This window comes from Epinephelus moara, chromosome 15, assembly GCF_006386435.1.
Source record: "Epinephelus moara isolate mb chromosome 15, YSFRI_EMoa_1.0, whole genome shotgun sequence".
Lineage (NCBI taxonomy): Eukaryota > Metazoa > Chordata > Actinopteri > Perciformes > Serranidae > Epinephelus > Epinephelus moara.
This window is the reverse complement of record NC_065520.1, coordinates 5,862,715-5,882,444: the sequence shown is the minus strand read 5'-3', so window position 1 is coordinate 5,882,444 and position 19,730 is coordinate 5,862,715. Positions and strand designations below refer to the sequence as shown.

Below are 19,730 nucleotides of genomic sequence, written 5' to 3'. Positions count from 1 at the left end.
CTGCATCACCTGGGTCTCTTACATCTCTTTCATCATCTTGATATGAAACATGAACCTCTCCCAGGGAAAACAAAATTCATTTCACTCTCACTTAGCAAACAGCAGGGATACTTGTAAAGGCACTGCAGTCGTGGTTCTTATTTTCTGAAGGTTGCTGACCCCACATTACTTGGGGCTGGTGTAGGCTGGCTGCTACATCTTCTTCTTGCTTCCTCTCGTAGACGCTGGTTTCTGAGTCACTTTACTGCCGGAATCTAGGGAGGGCTTCTATGGTTTGGAGTCCAAGACAGAGAAGCCCTTCAAGATTCAGGTAGCAAAATGACTCACTCAGACTGCAGGCCCAACAGGAGGATTGACCCAAACCCAAAAACTCACCTCCCATGGGAGCGTGGGCCATTGGTGTACTTACCTACTTATTTAACCTGGATCTGAGCAGGTCTGTCAGAGGCAGTAATGGAGCTGTCCATGGTGCTGAACCTTTCAGCAAATACGTCAAGTTATTCTTCCAAAAGTTACCAACTACAGCTTTGATGTCAATATATTAGTCACTGTCAATGTGTCAGCATAAACTACATGTACTGTATATACAGTCATCTGCCACTTTATTAGGTACACTTGTTCAACTGAGCATCATTTAAACGCCACAGCCCTCCTGAGTATTGTTGCTGACCGTGTCCATCCCTTTATGACCACAGTGTACCCATCTTCTGATGGCTACTTCCAGCAGGATAACGCACCATGTCACAAAGCTCAAATCATCTCAAGCTGGTTTTGTTGAACGTGACAATGAGTTCACTGTACTCCAGTGGCCTCCACAGTCACCAGATCTCAATCCAATAGAGCACCTTTGGGATGTGGTGGAACAGATTCACATCATGGATGTGCAGCCGACAAATCTGCAGCAACTGTGTGATGCTATCATCTCTACTGTATATGGACCAAAATCTGTGAGGAATGTTTCCAGCACCTTGTTGAATCCGTGACACTAAGAATTAAGACAGAAGGCTAAAGGGGATCCAACCCAAAACCAGTCAGGTGTACCTAATATTGTGGCCGGTGATTCTGATAATGTTATATCATTTTAAGAAACCACTTTGGGCTTCTGATGTCTGGTATTGATAGTTTTATTTATTATACTACAGCAGCTTATTGCTGTTTTTGGAGCATTTGTTCAAAATCTTTGAAAAGTTTGGTTTGTTATAATCAAAATTAAACTCATATTTAATACTATAAAAAATATACTTAAAAGGTGGAGTCAGCGATTTTGGGGAAAGATTTCTGATACTTGAACTCAGCACCCAAACAAATACACCCTCCCGTCAGTGCGTCCTCTCCCTCCCACTGCCTCTCTGTCTATACATCCATGGCCTTTCCCCTGTCTGGTACACGTCTGAACAGCCCCTGTCACTGATTGGCTGGAATAGTTTGTTTGTTTCCCATTTATCAAGCCAGGGCTGTGTGTGAACAGCAGATTTTTTTTTTAGCACACACAAACAGAACGGACAGCTAGCACACCATGAGGAGATTTTTGCTGAATTAGAATCGCTGACTGCACCTCTAACACAAAATATCAGCTGTTTTTTGTTGTTTACCCAGAATGGCCAGCACAGTGTTGTCCTTCAATACTTCCATAGAGCCCGAGCATACGAAGTAGATCGCCTGGAGGGCGTCGCCCTGGCGTATGAGGAACTCTCCAGGAGCGCAAAAGGAGGTCTTGATGATGAGGGAGAGGGAGCGCAGACACCCCCTGCTGGCCGACTCAAAGAGCGGCAGCTGCAGCAGCTCGTTGTTCAGATGCATGGCGATGTCGGCCCTCAGCTCGTCGGGGAAGTCCTTCAGCAGCTGTGAAGGGAATTAGAAAAACACATTTTCCCTCTGCAGTGAAACAAAGATACACAAAGCACAATGTGACAGCAAACTATGGAGAATCCTTGTCTCTCTTTTAGCTTTGGCGGCTTCTCTCCTTTGTGTGTCATCATTTGAATGTGACTGTGTGGGAAGGTGGAGGTAACAGAACCTTTTCACTTTCCCACGTAGTCACAACCAGCTGACACGTGCATGACAGTTTCTGGATGAGGTTTTTCCATTACGTACATTTACTCAAATATCACCTCTATATACTATACCATGCTATGCTATACTATAGAATGAATTTCCACTGTATGAGAAACAGCAGCGAATCAAAAATCGTTGCAAGGGAAAGTTGTGGGTTATTACCTTAAAGTATTAGCGTCCCCCATCATGTTATCTCTTTAAAAAGGATTATCTAGATTTAAAGCCACAGTAAAACACATCAAGAGTGAGTTTAGTGTCTATGAGGTCATTAATCCATGAAATTAAGATAGCTGGCCCAGCGTGATAGAAACCCAAAACAAAACCCAAATCCTCTCAGTGACTTTGTCTGGTAGGAGGGCAAGTCGCCGGATTTGCACTTTCAATTTCAGAAGCCAATCCCATTTTAACTGGCAAGGTCAATCCAACTCCCAGAGGTCATTTACCCATCTCTAACATTAACACAATATTTTCAGAAATGTGCCTGTTACATCTAATCACTAAATGTACAGGGAGTCCCTCCTACCTCGCTGACGTCGATGCCGTTGTTGACAGACCAGGTTGTCTGGAAACATTCCATCATGCGTTGCTCAAGGGCCTTGGGCAACCGGTGCACCCGGATAAAGTCCTTCAGGTCCTTGGTGCGGGTGTGGTAGAGGGAGCGGCGTGAGTACATCCTCTGGATGATGGCAGTCACATTACCAAACACCACAGCGTGCATTAATGCTACGGACAGAGAGACAAAAGCACCAGAAAACATTTTTAGCTGCCCATCAGAAAGGGCTGTCCGCTGAGCATACAACTGGATAAATGAGACTTGGATAATACTGCATGAGTTGTGCGAGAGTTTGTAAACAGATGCTTTCTTTTAAAATTCCACGTAACATGGGGTAAGTAATTGATATAAAAAGGGTAACTTGGGAATATGACTGCTTTGGTGTTGTGTTGAGCCCACCTCCAATCAGCATGGTGCAGATGGAGAAGATCTTCTCAGAGTCTGTGTTGGCCGAAACGTTGCCGAAGCCCACACTGGTCAGACTGCTCAAGGCAAAGTACAGCGATGTCACATAGGAGCTCCTGACCGACGGGCCGCCGCTCAGTGTCGTCCCAGAGCCGCTGGGCGTCCTCACTCTCGTCCTGCTGCCGTTCCACTGGCCTGAACCCAGCAAACCCACCCCGTTCAACCCCGAGCCGTTCCACTGGCTGTAATTGGTCAGTCCTGCTGTCATGGTACCTTGAGGCAAATCAGAGGCTCCCAACAGGGAGGTCAGCGGTGACAAGAAGTATGGTGTTCCCAAGCGTTTGGCCAGTTCATGGAGCCAGCCTGGTGGGAAGAGGAGCAGGCAACAAGAGTTTGTCAGTTTAATGAGATCTATTGTTAGATTACTGTTACTAGAAGGCTTCATTAGCAGTGAGGCTGGAAGGGCAAAGTAATTATATCAGTGTTTTTGTATTTGCGAGTACGGGCCACACTGTACGCTAGTTTTTCTGATAATGTCAGCTTTAATTTGCATGTATGCCTGCTGCAAAGTTTTTGACTACTTTCTAAATTTGTCTGCTTGTCTCATACAGTAAAGACTCACACAAAAGTAATCCCTTCCAATCATCACTTATGATGACCGCTAGCAGTGTGTTGCGGTGTCTGTCTCTGCACATACCCTGCCTTCTGCCTGTATCTTCTTATTTTCTTCTTATTTTGGGTTGTTCGGGATGTTTATGGGTGTCAGTCTTTGAGTGAGAGTGAGAGTCATGGAGGACCTGTTCAAATTTAAGTTATGAAATGATACTGTGCCTCCTGTTCAGATGAAAAATAAGGACTTGGTGTACAAAAGCCTTAAGGCATGAGAAGAGTCAAAAGAGTCAGGAAAATGTTTCATTTTTAAATATCATTTTGTATAACTGACAACATTTTCATATATTACAACCTCCAGGAATGTCTGTTTTTTTAATGTGAATGCTGCTGTCATGAATTTTTCCTCTGAGGACTCAAAGCACTAGAGTTTGATTGTGATGTGTAATGGTAAATGGATAGTGTTTATACCCTGCTTTTGAAGCCGGGGAGGACAAAGTGTCTTTAAAAGCCTCTCATTCACCCATGCACACACACTCATTAAGCAAGAATAATGGAGCGCTGCCCTGCTCATCGGAAGCAATTTAGGGTTCAGTGTTTCGCTCAATTACCAACCCTACAATTAATGGATGACCCGCTCTTCCACCTGAGCCATAGCTGCCCCATGAACACATCTGTGCACATCTACATCTGTGAATCAGTGGAGGCCTTCTCTGTATAGTTTCTCCTCCTGTCTCATTCCACATTGCTGATTTAAACAGCCTCCATCACCTCATGCACCTCACAGTATTGTTGTGAGCACAGTAGGAGAGGAAACAGATCTCCATAATTAGAAGTGTTTTCTCAGTAAAAGGACACACACACCACACGCTGAGTGTATACAAGCATGTCTTCATAATCTGCTTTGAATCTGTAAAAATGACACAGATGATCTTCGTTTTGGTCTCCATCTTTCCAATGATTAAGGTCAGACACAAACCTATATCCCAGGAGGCGGGGCTATTATTTTCAATCTCGCTGCGTCCGATGAAGTACCAGATGCAGGCCATCCAGTGGCCCAGTAAGGCGAACGTGGACATGAGCAGAGTGAGGACCACGGCGCTGTACTGAGAGTAACGATCCAGCTTCTGCAGGAGGCGCAAGAGGCGGAGGAGGCGCACCGTCTTCAGCAGGTGAACCCCGAAGTTCTGGGAGAGAGAGGAGTCATGGATTTGAAGGTATGAACACATCTAACACATGATACACAAAATGGAGCTCAGTGGGATGAGATTAGTTACTCCTGGATAGGTACTGCAGACTATAAATCACAACCATATTTCATGATTAATTTTAAGAGTTACCCATCCGGTGCCCATCAGAAATTACTCATGCACACTGAGAATTTTAATCAGACATCTTGACAGTGTGCTGTATCACTGGGGAACAAGCCCCACCCTCTCGTTCATGGTGCAGAAAAACAGTCAAAACCTTGTCACTCAGATGGGATTAGATATATTCCAGGACCATGGATGGATGATGAGACAATGGGCACCTGAGCACAGATATGCAGAGGGCCCACCACCCATCCTACATTGGAGCAAGACATATGCATCTCTTTGTAGTTATAACACATCTCTGTTGTTGTTTTGTGTCTGTTTGTAGTCATTTTGAGTCTCTCTGTGTTGCTTTGGATCTATTTGTGGTTGTTTTAAGACATCTCAGTTGTTGTTTTGCGTCTCTTTGTAGTCATTTTGTGTTTCTTAGTAGTAGTTTTGTGTCTCTTAGTGGTCATGTTTTGTCTCTGTAGTTGCTTTGCATTTCTTTGTTGTTGTTTTGAGTCTCTGTGTAGTTGCTCTGTGTCTCTTTGCAGTCATTTTGTGTCCCTTTGTAGTAGTTTTGTGTCTCTTAGTGGTTATTTTGAGTCTCTCTGTGTTGCTTTGTAGTCATCTTAAATCTCTTTGTAGATGTATTGTGTCTCATCATAGTCATTTGGCATCTCTTCTTTGTTGTTTTGCGTCTCATAGTGGTCACATTGTGTCACTTTGTAGTTGTTTTGAGTCTCTTCGTTGTAGTTCTGTGTCTCTCTGCAACCATTTTGAGTCTCTTTGTAGTTGCTCTGTGTCTCTTTGTAGAAATTTTGAGTCTTCTTGTAACACTTTTGTGTCTCTTAGCAGTCATTTTGAGTCTCTCTGTGTTGCTTTGTGTTGCTTTGTCATCATTTTAAGTCTCTTTGTAGTTGTTTTGTGTCTCTTCATCATTAATTTGTGTCTCTCTGTAGTTGTTTCTTTACTCTTGGTGGCCATTTTGAGTCTCTTTGCAGTCTTTGTAATCGTTTTGAATCTTTTTGTAGTTGTTTTGTATCTCTTAGCAGTCACTAAAGTCTCCTCAGCTGTTTTGCATCTCTTTGTAGTTGTTTTGTGTCTCTTTGTGGTCCTCTTGAGTGTCTCCTACATCAGTACATGTCTCTTCGAGCGACATTTCGCAGGTGAGGGCCAGGGGGTCGAGCCCTTGGGCTTGTGCCTGGTAGGCCCGTTCAATATTCCATCTAAGACCAGGACACCAAATTTAGCTCAAGATGAATTTAGAGTTATTTTAATTTCAGTTGCAGCTTAAGCCACAGAAACCATTCAGAGAACATTGCTGCCATTATCATCTCCTACTGAAAGAATTCCTGTGGTCTTGCAGTAAAAATGTCCTCATCAAACATTGTCCCTTTATTGATTTCCTCCCTCACCTCCGTATAAACTGGCTGCAATGCCCTGCATGTTTTGGTGCTCAATAGGTGTTCTGTTAATTGAATAGCTCTGGTTTCAACAAAGATGGATTACTCTCCGAAAGGATTTAATTCTCTGGATATTTGGTCATGAATCCATTCAGAGAATTTAATTCTGTGCACAGTTGTGTAAAATCTCTTCTCTACTCCAGCATTAATCACAGACAAAAACACCCTCTGTTTCTGAGCACACCCAGTAGTCTCTTTAAACCCATTACACCAACATCCAGCTCTACCTGAAGCCCATTCAGCAGCAAAACATTGCAAGCTTATCACATGACCTGCTGTCAAGCCAACAGTAAAGTCAAAAGTCTCAAAAATTAACGTAGTTTTGCTTTCAGGAGAATTTTCCTTGTTCTCATTACAATATAATCATCTTGTGACCCTTCAGATTCAGTGATCCATTATCTATCAAACTGTATCCTTTACAACAGCTAGCAGGCTCTGCACTCAGCATCATCTGGCTAATCTACTCGCCTCTACCTGTAATTTGTCATCAGCGTACTCATTTATCAGCTTAATTACTGGCTGCTTAATAATGAGTTTCTTGTTGAAGCTCACACTCTCAGTTTTCTTCCCTTGCAGCCAAGACAGCAAATAGTGAGAGCAGGATTTCAAGAAATTATGAACAAAAAGTTGAAGATAAAAACAATGTTTTATTAGCTCTCAGTTTTCTTTGCCTCGTCTTTGTAGCATAACATTTGCATATGCAGGCTCTTTCATGGTCTTATTAAATTAATGTTGAGCGAGCGTCAAACAGCAGGAGAGTGCAGCTGATAAAAGAATGATGTCTATTACCACTGTGAGCGCCCATAGAGCCTCTGTCTATACATCACATACACATAAATCAAACCTAAAGGCAAGCAGAAGTGCAAGCAGTCAAACATGTAGGATTTATATGCACTCTCCCAAATGTGCACACATTATATAACAAGCAGACCTGTATAGCTGTTTGTGTGAACAGTGTGCGTGTGTGTGAGACCCACCACACTGATATTGAAGGCATAGAGAAGGTCAAAGGGCAACGCGGCAATCAGATCCACAAACAGCCAGGATGTGACGTAGTGAATGCAGATAGAGCGGGCGTCGTACACGACCTGACCAGATGTGCTCACGAAGGTGGTGCGGAAGTTGAGCACGATATCTGGAACACAAAGCTTATCAGTTATATCTCATTTGTTCACACAAAACAACACGTTTTCCAACTTTTATGCTGAGCTAAACTAACATGCTGCTGGCTGGATGTAACTTTACCCCACAGACATGACAGTCTTGTTTGCTTATGTAGGTCACACAGAAGCATCAGTATTAAAGTGAGACTATTTTATAACCAGTTAGACCTTTGTAGCTGCTTTAACAAGCCTTCCTCAAGCGGGATTAGTGGACTTGGTTGCCGGAGGGTAGACAGCGGGGTGAGATACAGCGGAGAGAATGTGGAGATCGTTAAGGAGGGCCAATTAGCATACAGCTCTTATGCGTCAAGAGGAGGAGTTGGAGGCAGTGCAGGCTATGGTGCGGCTAACTGGGCCAATTAGGAGAGAAGGAGTGGTGGTTTCAGAGCTGCTTGTTTGGATTATTATTGTAAACCAGGAAGGAGGTGCCCCTTAAAGTGATATTAGGAGAAAGTGGAAAAATATATAAATGGACAGAAGCCGAGAGGTGAAAGGATGAGTCTGGTGATATTCTTTCTTATTGTTGATAAATTCCATGAAAAGACCAAAACCAAGAATAAACTGATTCCAGTATTACCTGTGTAGCTTAAGCTTAATAAATTTTAATCCTCAGGATAACAAGGGGAAAAAAATTAAGGCAGCCTTACCGATGATAAAAAGTATCTCCACCAAGATATCGCTGACACTTGGAGGGTTACGCGCTGCTGAGGCGCCGTCCTCTCGTACTTCCACTGCAGTGAAGCAGACGTTATAAGGAACGGTGACAGCAACATAGAAAGTGGCCAGCAAGATGAGCCAATCCCAGCCGGCCTTAAATGCACCGTAGTGAAGGAGGATGAAACGGGACTTCTGGACATCTGCCACCTTGTACTCTGGGACCGGGTTCGCATTGGCTCCAAGAACACTCTTAATGTGATGTATGGAAGCACACACACAAACATTGATGAAAAAGACATATTAGCTATATGAGGGTATATTTTCTGTGTAAATTGATTAATAATAGATTGTCTTATTATCTACTGGGAGCCCTGTAGCTTAAGAGAAGCTCCACCAGCCAGGCCAGCATAAATATTTTAACATCATTAGCAGCACTGCTACTCCTAGTAGTTTAATATTAAATTAAATAAATTAGTTAAACTTGGAAACATAAACAGAAAGTATTCAAAAATAAGTTGCCTTCACAGTATATCTAAACAACGTCTCCTAGAGATAGATAGGTTAGGTTCATGCAAGTAAAGTTACTTTAGTTAGGTTTAAGAAAAGAAGCGTGGTTGAGTGTCGTTAAGTTTAGGTAGGTAAAGTTACGTACGTTAGCTTTAGTAAAAGAAACAAACATTTTGTGAGTCAACACTTAATTTCCTGCATTCTGGTGAATTTTTATGCATCAATTTATGGGCGTTATATCTGTAAGTTTGTCAAGATAAAACTCTTCTGCTATTTTCATGTTTTTACTCAGGGAGAAAAATCCATATGTTATAAATATCAAGGGGAGCGTCCCCCCAAAATCTACGCCTATGCACGCCATGTACGAACACATTATGTCATGACAAAAAACATATGTGTCTCTGGTGTTTTAACTGAGCATCAAGTTATCGGTTAGCTGATGCAAGAGGATGAAACTTGTTAAACATGATACAGCACCTGATGAGCCAGCCTCATGATTAATTTAAATGACTAATGAAAGCTTTTATGCTAATTTCTTCCCTCTTAATTCCCAGGTCATTAAGATAACACTGCAAGGGCACATTTTGTCTCATCTCTGTTGCTTGAATTTACAAGTTTTCATCTTATTGACAGAGAAACTAGTGCAAGTGATGCCCTTGAAAACTCTTTTGGACATGCAAATCGCCCATTTTAGCAAATGCAAGTCTTCAAAATTAATCTGCTGACACTGTGTAATCCTTATTAGCCATGGGGTCACTGTACTCAAATGATTTATCCTCTAAAAATATCACTTTCAGTGTTATGCTTTACGAAATACAGCAGGTCAAGTCTTAACTAGGACAGAAGGAATGTAGGACAATATGTCTCACATTGTTGATCTTCAGCTTGCTCTTGGTTTTGTCCTGTTTCTGTAGGTGTCCAGACAGCTGGTAGAGGACGGCGCGACTGCGGCGGCGCTCCATGTTGAAGCCTGGAGGGCGGCTGATCTGGCGGATCTCCATGCCAGTTTCCTCATCTGAAAAAAAGACACAAAACTAGAGATAAATAGTGAAAGAAACTGCCTGTGTATAAATCTGTGGCTTTTAAACTTTGATTTAGAAACTGTAATTTATTATTAACCATTAATCTGAACAAAAGAATTGATGTGCTGTTTTGCTGAGAGAGGAAAACAGGTAATTTGCTTGGTGACTGCTCCCACACCCCCTCCATAACAACACCAGTCATGTCTGCTGATAGATTTTTGCCCCAGCTGCAAACCCTCTGTTGGATCATTTCATGTGAATTACAGTGGAATTGGAAAATGCCTCACTATATTTTTCATGCTTTCTCTCACCAGTTTCAGATTCATTGCCATGGTCCAGGTCCTTATTTTCTGTAATGTCCTTTTGTGAGACCAGGAACAGAACCACCTCGCTCTTCTCATTCTTTATGGGCACTATGTCCAGCAGACACCAGAACTTGGAGCCTGATCAAATAAAAGAGATTTGAATTTTCCAGCCTTAAAAGAAATTACCCTGCAATCTCCAAACATGTCAGGTCTGACAAAAAGACATCTCTGACACTGCCAGTATTAAACATGATTATCTTGACAATATCCTGCAGCTATCCCAACTTACCACTCTTCTTGTACAGAATGATTTCAGTCTTAAACTCCCGACGTTCATCCAGAGCTTTCTGCATCTGAGAGGTGAGGCGGTCGCTGGTCTCGCTGCCATACAGGAAGTGACACATGCAGCTCTTTTGCATCAGCTCGCCACGGGCGAAGCCGGTGAGTTCACAGAAGCCATCGGAGCAGTAGACTATGGGATAGAGGGACTGGACCTGAGCGTTCCCCAGGACAAAGTTACTATCTGTTTGAAGGAAAGACAGGGAGGTAATAGGGACAAGACACAGGACAGGGAAACAGAGTAGGCATAAAGCATAACTAAAAAAGATGGTGTGCAGTCAGAGGACCACAAACATCCAGCTCAAGAGATGTTTGATGGTGTGTCAGAGGGTCTCCAGAAACATGAACACATAAGTGTAGCTTTATTTACTCCTTCTAGAGCGCTCCCCCTAAACACATCTGAGACTGCACAAATCTGTCCCTGTTCAATCACTTAGCAAAATTCAGCTTTTAAGAACTGCTGTCAATAGGGATGCACAATATAGGATTTTTTTTGCTGATATCTGATATCCTGATATATAACAACTTATTTGACTGATAACCAACACTGATATTGATATATATCATAGTGAAAAATAAGAAAAATAACATCAGCAGATTCTGATAGGTCATTCTAAAGCCAAAATCAGCCAATACAGAGGACATGCTGATATTATTGTGCGTCCCTAGCTTCTAATTTGTAATTAATGTTGTGTGTTATATATTTTTAGTCTCGATTTCTCATGGAAAGTGGATTTGTGTCACCCGAAAAACAAAAGTAGATGTGATAAATGTGATATTAGTATTTTTATTATTATTGTTATTCACCCAAAACTTAAAACAAAATGTCACTTATGTTGGTTTACAAAGACATAAACTGAAACTTTCACTTTTCAGAACCTTATTCTTGTCTCAATTTTTACAGTTTCAAATAAATTTACATGCTTGAGTTGAAAATTAGAGTCTACAGCCATGCTAGCATCTAGTTAGCTTAGTGTAGCTGTGCTAGTTGCTACACTACATGCTAATGTCACCATGCTATGTTTAGCAGGTACAATATGGCTACCTCTTTCCATGTTCACCGGCTTATTTTTAGTTTGCTAGCTTCCTGTAGCTGTTTTTGTTCGCTAAATGCTAATATCACCATGCTATATTTGGCAGGGGTAATGTGGTATGGCTCCCTCTTTCTCGGTTCATCAGCTCATTTTAGCACGTTGGCTTGCTGTAGCTGTGCTTGTTCGCTAAATGCTAATGCTAAATTTAGCAGGTATAATATGGGTACCTCTTTCTCGGTTCACCAGCTTATGTTAGCATGTTAGCTAGCAGACATTTCCGAATTAGACAGGTACATTTGCGTCTGACGGCATGCTACCATGGTCATAATGACAATTTTGACATAACATACAGCAGGTAAAATGTTGTAGCTACCTCTTTCGCTGTTCACAACTTTAAATTAGCGTGTTAGCATGCTAACATTTGCTAATTAGCCATGATGGTAAATTAGCTAGTTTGACGGTCATTTGCCGTTATATCAGATGAATATAAAGTTTGACCTGATGATGGCGCTGGTTGAATAGTTTCTACAAGTCATGCAGGTGGGACAGTGTCCACTAGGTGATCTGGTAGCTGAAGAGGTGCCACTTTGCCTCCTGGGCACCTAAGGTGAGCAAGGCACTGAGCTCCCAACTGCTCAGGGCGCCTGTCCAAGGCCCACCCTTGCTCTAACATCTTTCCATTTATTGCATGTAAAGGTCCTGTTTGTGTATGTGTGTGTATTTCGGGCCTGTGTGTATATGACAACAGAGTGAAAACAAATTGAATTTCCCCTCAGGGATTTATAAAGTATATCTTCTACTTACTTTTTATGGGAATGGATTTGAGTACTACTTAATGCATTTAGGTAAAATGGGACAAAAATTTGCAATATTGGGACATTTTTTTTCCAGAGTGAACCAGCATGATGTATGCTACATGCCACAGCATTTTTTTTTTTTAGTATTTTTGTCACTTAAAAATATTAAAGATGACGCAGTGAGCCCAAGTCAGCCACAACAGTCCAGGAGTAGCCTTCAGCACACGCAGGCATATAGACAATTATGGCACCATGGAAACAGGCGGCAAAAGGACAGGGAAAGCATGGCAGAAAGTAAGACAAATGTTTTTAAATCAATAGCCTCTGGATACATTAATGATTAATTTAATTAATGACTGAACTGATGAATGGATTTAACTATTTAAAAAACAAACAGTATGACTGTACCATTTAACCTCACCTGTCATCCCTCAAACCTCTATGGAGGTGTAGTTGAATTAAAACAAATGATCATTATCGTTATTAGTATTATTAATCCAGCAGGATGAACATGTTGCAGCTGTGACGTGTGCCAGTCTTGTTAGACATCCAATCACATGCTTTCCTCAACCATGAGGTCATCACCTACAAGTTCACTAACATGTCATCCCAACTCAAAGAAAACACAATTAAAATTTCATGCACAGCGTTCTTTTTTTTCCTCAGTGTTCCTCCTCGCTTTATGTTTGCATCTGCACTCTAAAAAGCTTCAGTGTAATTCTGCTCACTTTGAAGAGCTCCTCCTCGGGGAGAATTTAACATGCTTGCTGCTTTCCAATGATATTCACTTCATCTTCTTTTCTTTTTTTTTTCACTTCCCGCTATTGTTCTCTTCAAATAATCTCTTCTTTTTTCTTTGTTCCTCCCATGCGTATTCCCCACCTCTCTCTGCCTCTGTGCCCTCTACAATATTTCCATCTTCTGCGATTACAGGCTACACAAATAAACTACACTGTTCTGTGGAGCTCAAACATCCCAGGTTTAGATTGCGAGAGTAATTTTTGCAGCCTCAGCAACATTAAATAGGGAGTTTACTTTGCAGAACAGAAACATGTAACTCATAATCAGACATAAATAAGTGTAAAAAATGATATTCTTTCTCATAACAGCTCAATAATGTTCCAAAACCTATATTTCCCAATGCTGTGTAATGATTCCTGTGGAGAGGTTGGTGTGTGCAGCAGAAGTAAAAGCATGCATGTAAGCATACTGTCTGTTAGTAGATTGCCAGAATGATATGAGCAGGAGCTCTGACAAATGGTTTGACAACCTGAGTTATGGGGACAATCTTGAATAATTCATTATGAAACTAAATTCAGTATGATAGGTGACTCACACAGCCAAGGCATTCAATCCGCTGAGATCATTAAAGTCCATACATAAATTAATCTGGAGGACTGGAGCGCTCACTTTGAAGAATGTGAGCAATATAGAAGGAGAGAGCAGGCGAGCCAGTGATTGAATGAAAGGGGGAGACAGAGTGAGAGACAAATTCACTGAGACACAGAGAAAGTGGGATTGCACGGGGATGAAGCGGGAACAATCAAATTTAATAATTCATGCATTAATAAAGCACGTCCAGTGTAAACGCTCTTGCCGAACCTCATCGAAGCACCACTCAGACAAGGAGTAGCTACAAACTGCCGCTCGGTGCAGCGGGCTCATGGGAAGTCACGCATTTTCTCAGCACAACAAGTTATGAATCACAATAATACAACTGACAGAATGATGTTCCTGCAACATCTGCTGGGTTTGAAGCTGGGGAGCAACTCCAGTGTAGGGAATTGTGGATGGTATGACACCTGGGCAAGACACCACTGTTCAAGACCAACAACAGACAAAACTGGTTGTTTTTTAGTGAGTCATTTCTATGTTTCCATGACGTTTTAGACTCCAAACGTAGGTGTTTTTTTGTAACCTGTCAGTTTTTCCAGTGCCAAGAAAAGCAGCTGTTTTCCTACCAAGACACCTCTGCATTTGCAGCTGTGACTGTGGCACCTAAACAAGGTTTTTTAAAGCTCAAACATGATCTTTTGTGCCTAAACATCACCACACAACAACCACAGTGCTGTTGAAATGTAAAGAAATGCTAAGTTTCAACATATCCTCTATCCAGTGGTTTGCAGAAATGCCAACATTTTTTTCTAGTGATTGGGTTATTTGAACAAACTAATCAATATACAGAGTACAGATTTATATGAAGCAACAGCCCAAGGCTCAACTACAATCCAATGCACTAACTCCACTCGCATATCAGGACATTGTAAATTTCCTTTTTGGACTGAGTGCGTCTATGGTACTTGGTAATAATAGGGATAACAGAACAAGTACCTCACAAGATGGTGCCCCTTACCTTGTTAAATATGTAATAAATAATGTAACTATTTTAATTACTACATCAAAGCAATACAACGTATTATGTTTGATTATGATTGATTGCTTTTGTAACAGATGTTTCAAACTGGGTAATAAAGCAGAAAAGTCCTAAAAAATATATAAGTGAATAAGTGTTGCAATCAAATTTGACGGCATCCCTGCATGATGAAAAGATGCAAAGCAACACTATGGGTGTTAGCTCTTCTAGCTATCCAATCAAACGTTGCCGCAATCCCTCTCAGCCAATCAGGATGCTACTGTCAAATTTCAAATCTGCTCTCCTCTCTGCTGCTCTCTGCACCCCATTCATAGTAAAATGTCAAGTTGTAGGTTTTGCTCCACAAAGCAAATGTACCTCACCAACAACCATAATAACAGATGGAGGATCATGTTGTGAGTCTATCATCTCATATGTCCACGATGAAGGCCACACACTCTGTGCAGCTGCTTTTTGCCTGCTCTGCTTCCTCACCCTAACAACAACGGACCACTGTGGGACTCGAGATGCAACAAGTGTGCGGCCGTGTTACTCACATATACAGCCAGATGGATTTGTAGTGACAACAGCAGCGGCGGCGTCGACTGCGAGGCAGCAGGGGAGGGAGGCGGTCCGAGATTCTGAACATAAGAGTGACGCAGCCGGTCGATTTTGAAGAGTGTGACAGAATATAATAGGATTTCATGAATCACTTCTCCCAGGGAAAAAAAATAGGCCTGTACTTTTGAGATGATTAACTGGTAGAAAGAGGAATATATTAATATTTAAGAGCAGTGTGCACGATTTGCATAAAAAGAAGGGTAGTGCTTTTATATAAGGCGAGCTTTTACTGGCCTTCTTACACTAGAGCTTTCAGGAAAATGTTAAAGAAGAGCAACCAAGCTCATATGTCAGTGTTGCAGGCAAAGCCATGGGCATTATTTGCAAGTATTTTCTCCCGTTCAGCTACAAGATTGTGTTTTACAGAGTTGAGGTCAGGTCTCTGTGCAGGCCAGTCAAGTTCCTCCACACCAACACAATCTCTTTATAGACCTGGCTGTGTGCACGGGGGCATTATCATGTCAAAACAGGAAATGACTAGCTCGTTTCACTTCATTCTTCAGCCTGACATTGTGCTCCGTGTTACTGATTTCTCTCTTGTAGGGGGCTTGTTTTGTTTTGTTTTGTTTTGCCCTAACCAGTCAGTAGCGAGTGACTCATCTGTTTGTCATTTTCAGTCGACACAGAAGCTGCAGAACAAAATCATATTCTGATTTACTTATTTACAGTAAGACGAACAACAACAACCTGCACCGCTGTGTCAGTCTCATCATCTGTCATTCTTTTTCCATTACTAATATTCAAGTGTGTGGATTTTTTGAGTAGAGAAAACACTGAATATAAAAATTGAGTGTGTTCATATACAGGCAGCACAGGAGCAGTGTTTCACACGAATATCATTAAAATAGGAGGGACACAGCACCAAGAGTTATATCTTAGCACCTGGATGTCCCCTGCCTCAACACTGTGCAAGGTTACCCTGCTCATTATGCGTACATAGTGGCCATTTCCCCCAAAGACGTGATCTGGTTTCAGAGAAACAGCTCCTGTGCTCCATTATTTCCCCTCCACTCTGGCTTTCTGCCGTGTTCCTATTTTCCTTTATTGTACTCATTTTCTGCACATTCCCCAGCAGGCGCGAGGCACGCCTGTCACTTCCACACTACGATCCAGGTGTAATAACGTGCGAGCTGAAACTACAAAACCACTCAGACTCAGGCCCCGAGCAGCTTAGGGAACCCCGATAAACCCTGGCGCTGATAAGCTGACAGCGACAGCCCGCCACAATACATTCACTACTGTGCACAATGTAAGCCAAACACACTCACAAAGGCCACACATGGTTGTTAAGTACTTTTTAAGGACACTATGTTGACTTGCAATCATTCCATGGACACTTAAAGGGACAGTTCACGCCCAAAATCAGATGTCTGCCTTCTCTCGAATATAATGTTACTCGATGGCACTCGGCTTGTGGTGCTCAAAGTGCCAAAAAAATCCATTTGAAAAACTCATCAGCAATGTCTCTTTGCAGAAATCATGACCTGGTTACTCAAGATAATCCACAGACCTTGTTGTGAGCAGTTTCATGTAGGAACTATTTTCTTTCTATTGAAGTACACCCACTGAACGTATCACCGCGCTGAAGGAAGAGTGCATCTACTCATGGACGAGAGGCTCACGTTTGTGACAGCACGAGATGTAAATGTTAACGGCTAAGCTGTAAGGTTAGCTAGCTCAGTGGTGCTAGCTGAGCCATATCGACTACCTATGAGGAAATGTCTGCTGCTAGGTAAGCGCTGATTTGCAAGTTTACTGTCTTTGCCTATGAAAACACATTAGTTCCACATGCATAGTTCCTAATTGGTGCTTGTCAACAAACTGTATTATTAAGTGAATGGAAAAAAATGAAAAGTGAACTTGCTTGATTACCAAAATATTGTGTGGTGGTCCACTTAAAGTACGTAAAGACAAGTCGAGGGCTATTTAAAATCAGTCCATGGTCCTCAATTGGCCCCCAGGCTGGACTTTGGACATGCCTGCAGTAGATGCACACCTCCTTCTGTTCAGTGATACAGTTGGCGGGTATAATTCAAAAGAAAGAAAATAGTTCCCACACAAAACTGCTCACAACAAGGTCTGTGGATTATCTTGAGTAACCAGGTCATAGATTCTAGAAAGAGACATTGCTGTTGAGTTTTTCAAATGTATTTTTTTGGCGCTTTGAGCACCACAAGCCGAGTGCCATCTGTTCAAGAGAAGGCAGACACCTCTACAGCTGATATCTCCAACACTCTGCAACTCACATCAAAACACTCTAGACTGATAAAGAGCACTACAGTTAAGAAGACATATATGTGTTTTTGATACTGGGTGGACTGTCCCTTTAATTGGACTACATCTGATGCATGCCTGATCAATGTATCAAAAAATGTACACTGAATCCTGTGCACAGCAAAAATCTACACTTGTAATGCTTCAAAAATGAATCTGGAGTATATGGCGGTACATGTATAATGTATTTATTCAATACCAATCATCTATCATCCATTTACAATATCACATTAATAGATCATAGATGGTTGAGAAAAAAACATAACATTTTCAAAGTAAGAGTCTGTACAATAAGAAAGAAATCTGGCAAACAATGAGGGAGCTAAACGCTGACGGCCTGATGATTATTTGTTAAACCAGCTCTCTGATGTGTTACCTAAACCTGAACCGAAAACACATTTTCACTCTGCATCAGCTTCAAAACTTTACAGCCCACAGCTTTGTGCCAGAACTCCCCTGACAGAAACACAAAAATCTGTCACTCAGAAGTCACTCTTCTGTCTCGTATGCTCACTTTTACAGACTTTTTTTTTGTGTCCACACCCAATCAAAACTACTGTATGACCAGTGAATAATAGACTTACATATCTTGATAAAGGCATTCATTTGTTTTAATTTAAAGAGTTTGAACTGACTGAGGTGACACTGATTATTGGTATAACTCATCTATAAAGTATGACGATTGCAGCCCAGTTGCCGGGAGGACATGTTGGCATTGGACATTTTTCCAAACCAAGGTTACATTACATTACATTTGTACATTTTATATGTATTACATCAACATTCCTAAAGTGATGTGGGCCTAATGTAACATATCTGTGGTTTGCAGAAACATACAAAGCCAACATTTATTCTACTGATTTGCCTGGAAATTGCCACGTCCAGTGCTAATATGTGTTGCTTTCCTCAGTTTCTCATGTACACTGACTCCCTTTGGGGTTTTAGATGGTTCGACAAAATGAATGAAGGACATCCCTGTGGGCTCTGGGTATATGTCATTATTTTTTGACATTTACAGGCTCAGCAATCAATTAACAAGGCAAAAAATGATCCTAACGATAAATAAACCTCAGTTGCAGACATGGTTAAGCTTCATCTTCTGGGCACCGTTAATGTCTGTACAACATCCTCCCAATTTTAGTCTAGACAGTGCTGACCAACCAACATTGCCATCCCTAAGTGATTAATTAAAATCTGTAACCTTTGCTCTTATTAATATGTATGTCGTGTATTGAGATATCTCTGAGTGAAAGGGTTCATTCTGAGGCTTTCTACTGCAATATAAGAAAAAGAAATCTGGAGAGATTTCCCTGGAGTCCCGCTGGTTATCGTGCTGCATTAATGTTGTATGGCAAAGATGGAAGATCCCAGCCTTCAGACCTGAAAATACTTTTCTGCTCAGCTGCTTTCTAGTCGCTATCTGTCACGACGGACATGCTCAGTATTCTGTTATTAAGTGTGCAGAGTGACAAATAAAACAAAGGTTTGGTCACAGTGGGACTTAAAGTGCCGCCCTCGATGCTTCAGACTTGGCATTTCTCAACCTGCACTGTTACAGCTTTGAGTCATTAGTGTGATGATTTAATGTGGCATCTCTAATCTTTCCTTGCCCATTTGCGGCTGTGTTTGAGTCTTTTTTTATCTTAACTAAAAGCAAAGAGTTTTTCTCAACCCTTCCACCCCTCACACACTTCCTTGGCAGCGCCCCGTAGACAGCTATGTACAGTTGTAAAGTTATTTGGTTGGAGAAGCTCCTCATTAAAATCCCCCTACTGTGTTTTGTAGCACGGGCCTGCCAGAGGTTTGGAGCAAGAATGTGATCATGAATGAAGAGCTCGACATGAGCATGAATCCAGTGTTCATTTTCTCACACCAAGCTTGAGGAGGTGCTTTCATTCATTCATTCGCTGCAGTTTGTTCAGATCATGAGTTATACAAGTAAACAAACGGGCGTGAGGGATTTTTAATGTTTAATCAGGGTTCAATAAGATGCTTCTTTAACTCTAACTCGCTGTTATCTGTGTCCCCTTGGAGCAAGAAACACAACTTTTAGATGTATAGGGACAAATAGTCTGATAAAACATTTATAAACAAGCTTGGTAAACCCAAGCATGGAGTGAGAGGGCATTGGGAATCATTAAGAGGCCCCTGTGGCAGATTCTCTTATCTTACATTGACTTACTAACAGTGTTATGAAACAATCTAGACTGATAAATAGCACTACAGTTAAGAAGAAAATATGTAATTTTGATTTTGAAGTGAACTGTCCCTTTAA

At 41.6% G+C, this 19,730-nt stretch overlaps 1 protein-coding gene across 1 annotated transcript in view; it reads right to left on the bottom strand.

Moving 5' to 3' along the window:
• LOC126401786 (potassium voltage-gated channel subfamily H member 3-like) overlaps nt 1–19,730 on the bottom strand; it is a 33,554-nt gene that overhangs the window by 11,154 nt on the left and 2,670 nt on the right. The window contains exons 2-10 of the mRNA XM_050063287.1: nt 10,327–10,560; nt 10,044–10,175; nt 9,580–9,725; nt 8,194–8,452; nt 7,361–7,518; nt 4,602–4,809; nt 3,008–3,376; nt 2,579–2,778; nt 1,593–1,842 (exon numbers count right to left, since the gene is read on the bottom strand). Coding sequence (XP_049919244.1) covers nt 1,593–1,842; nt 2,579–2,778; nt 3,008–3,376; nt 4,602–4,809; nt 7,361–7,518; nt 8,194–8,452; nt 9,580–9,725; nt 10,044–10,175; nt 10,327–10,560 — 1,956 coding nt within the window. The remainder of the gene's footprint in view (nt 1–1,592; nt 1,843–2,578; nt 2,779–3,007; nt 3,377–4,601; nt 4,810–7,360; nt 7,519–8,193; nt 8,453–9,579; nt 9,726–10,043; nt 10,176–10,326; nt 10,561–19,730) is intronic.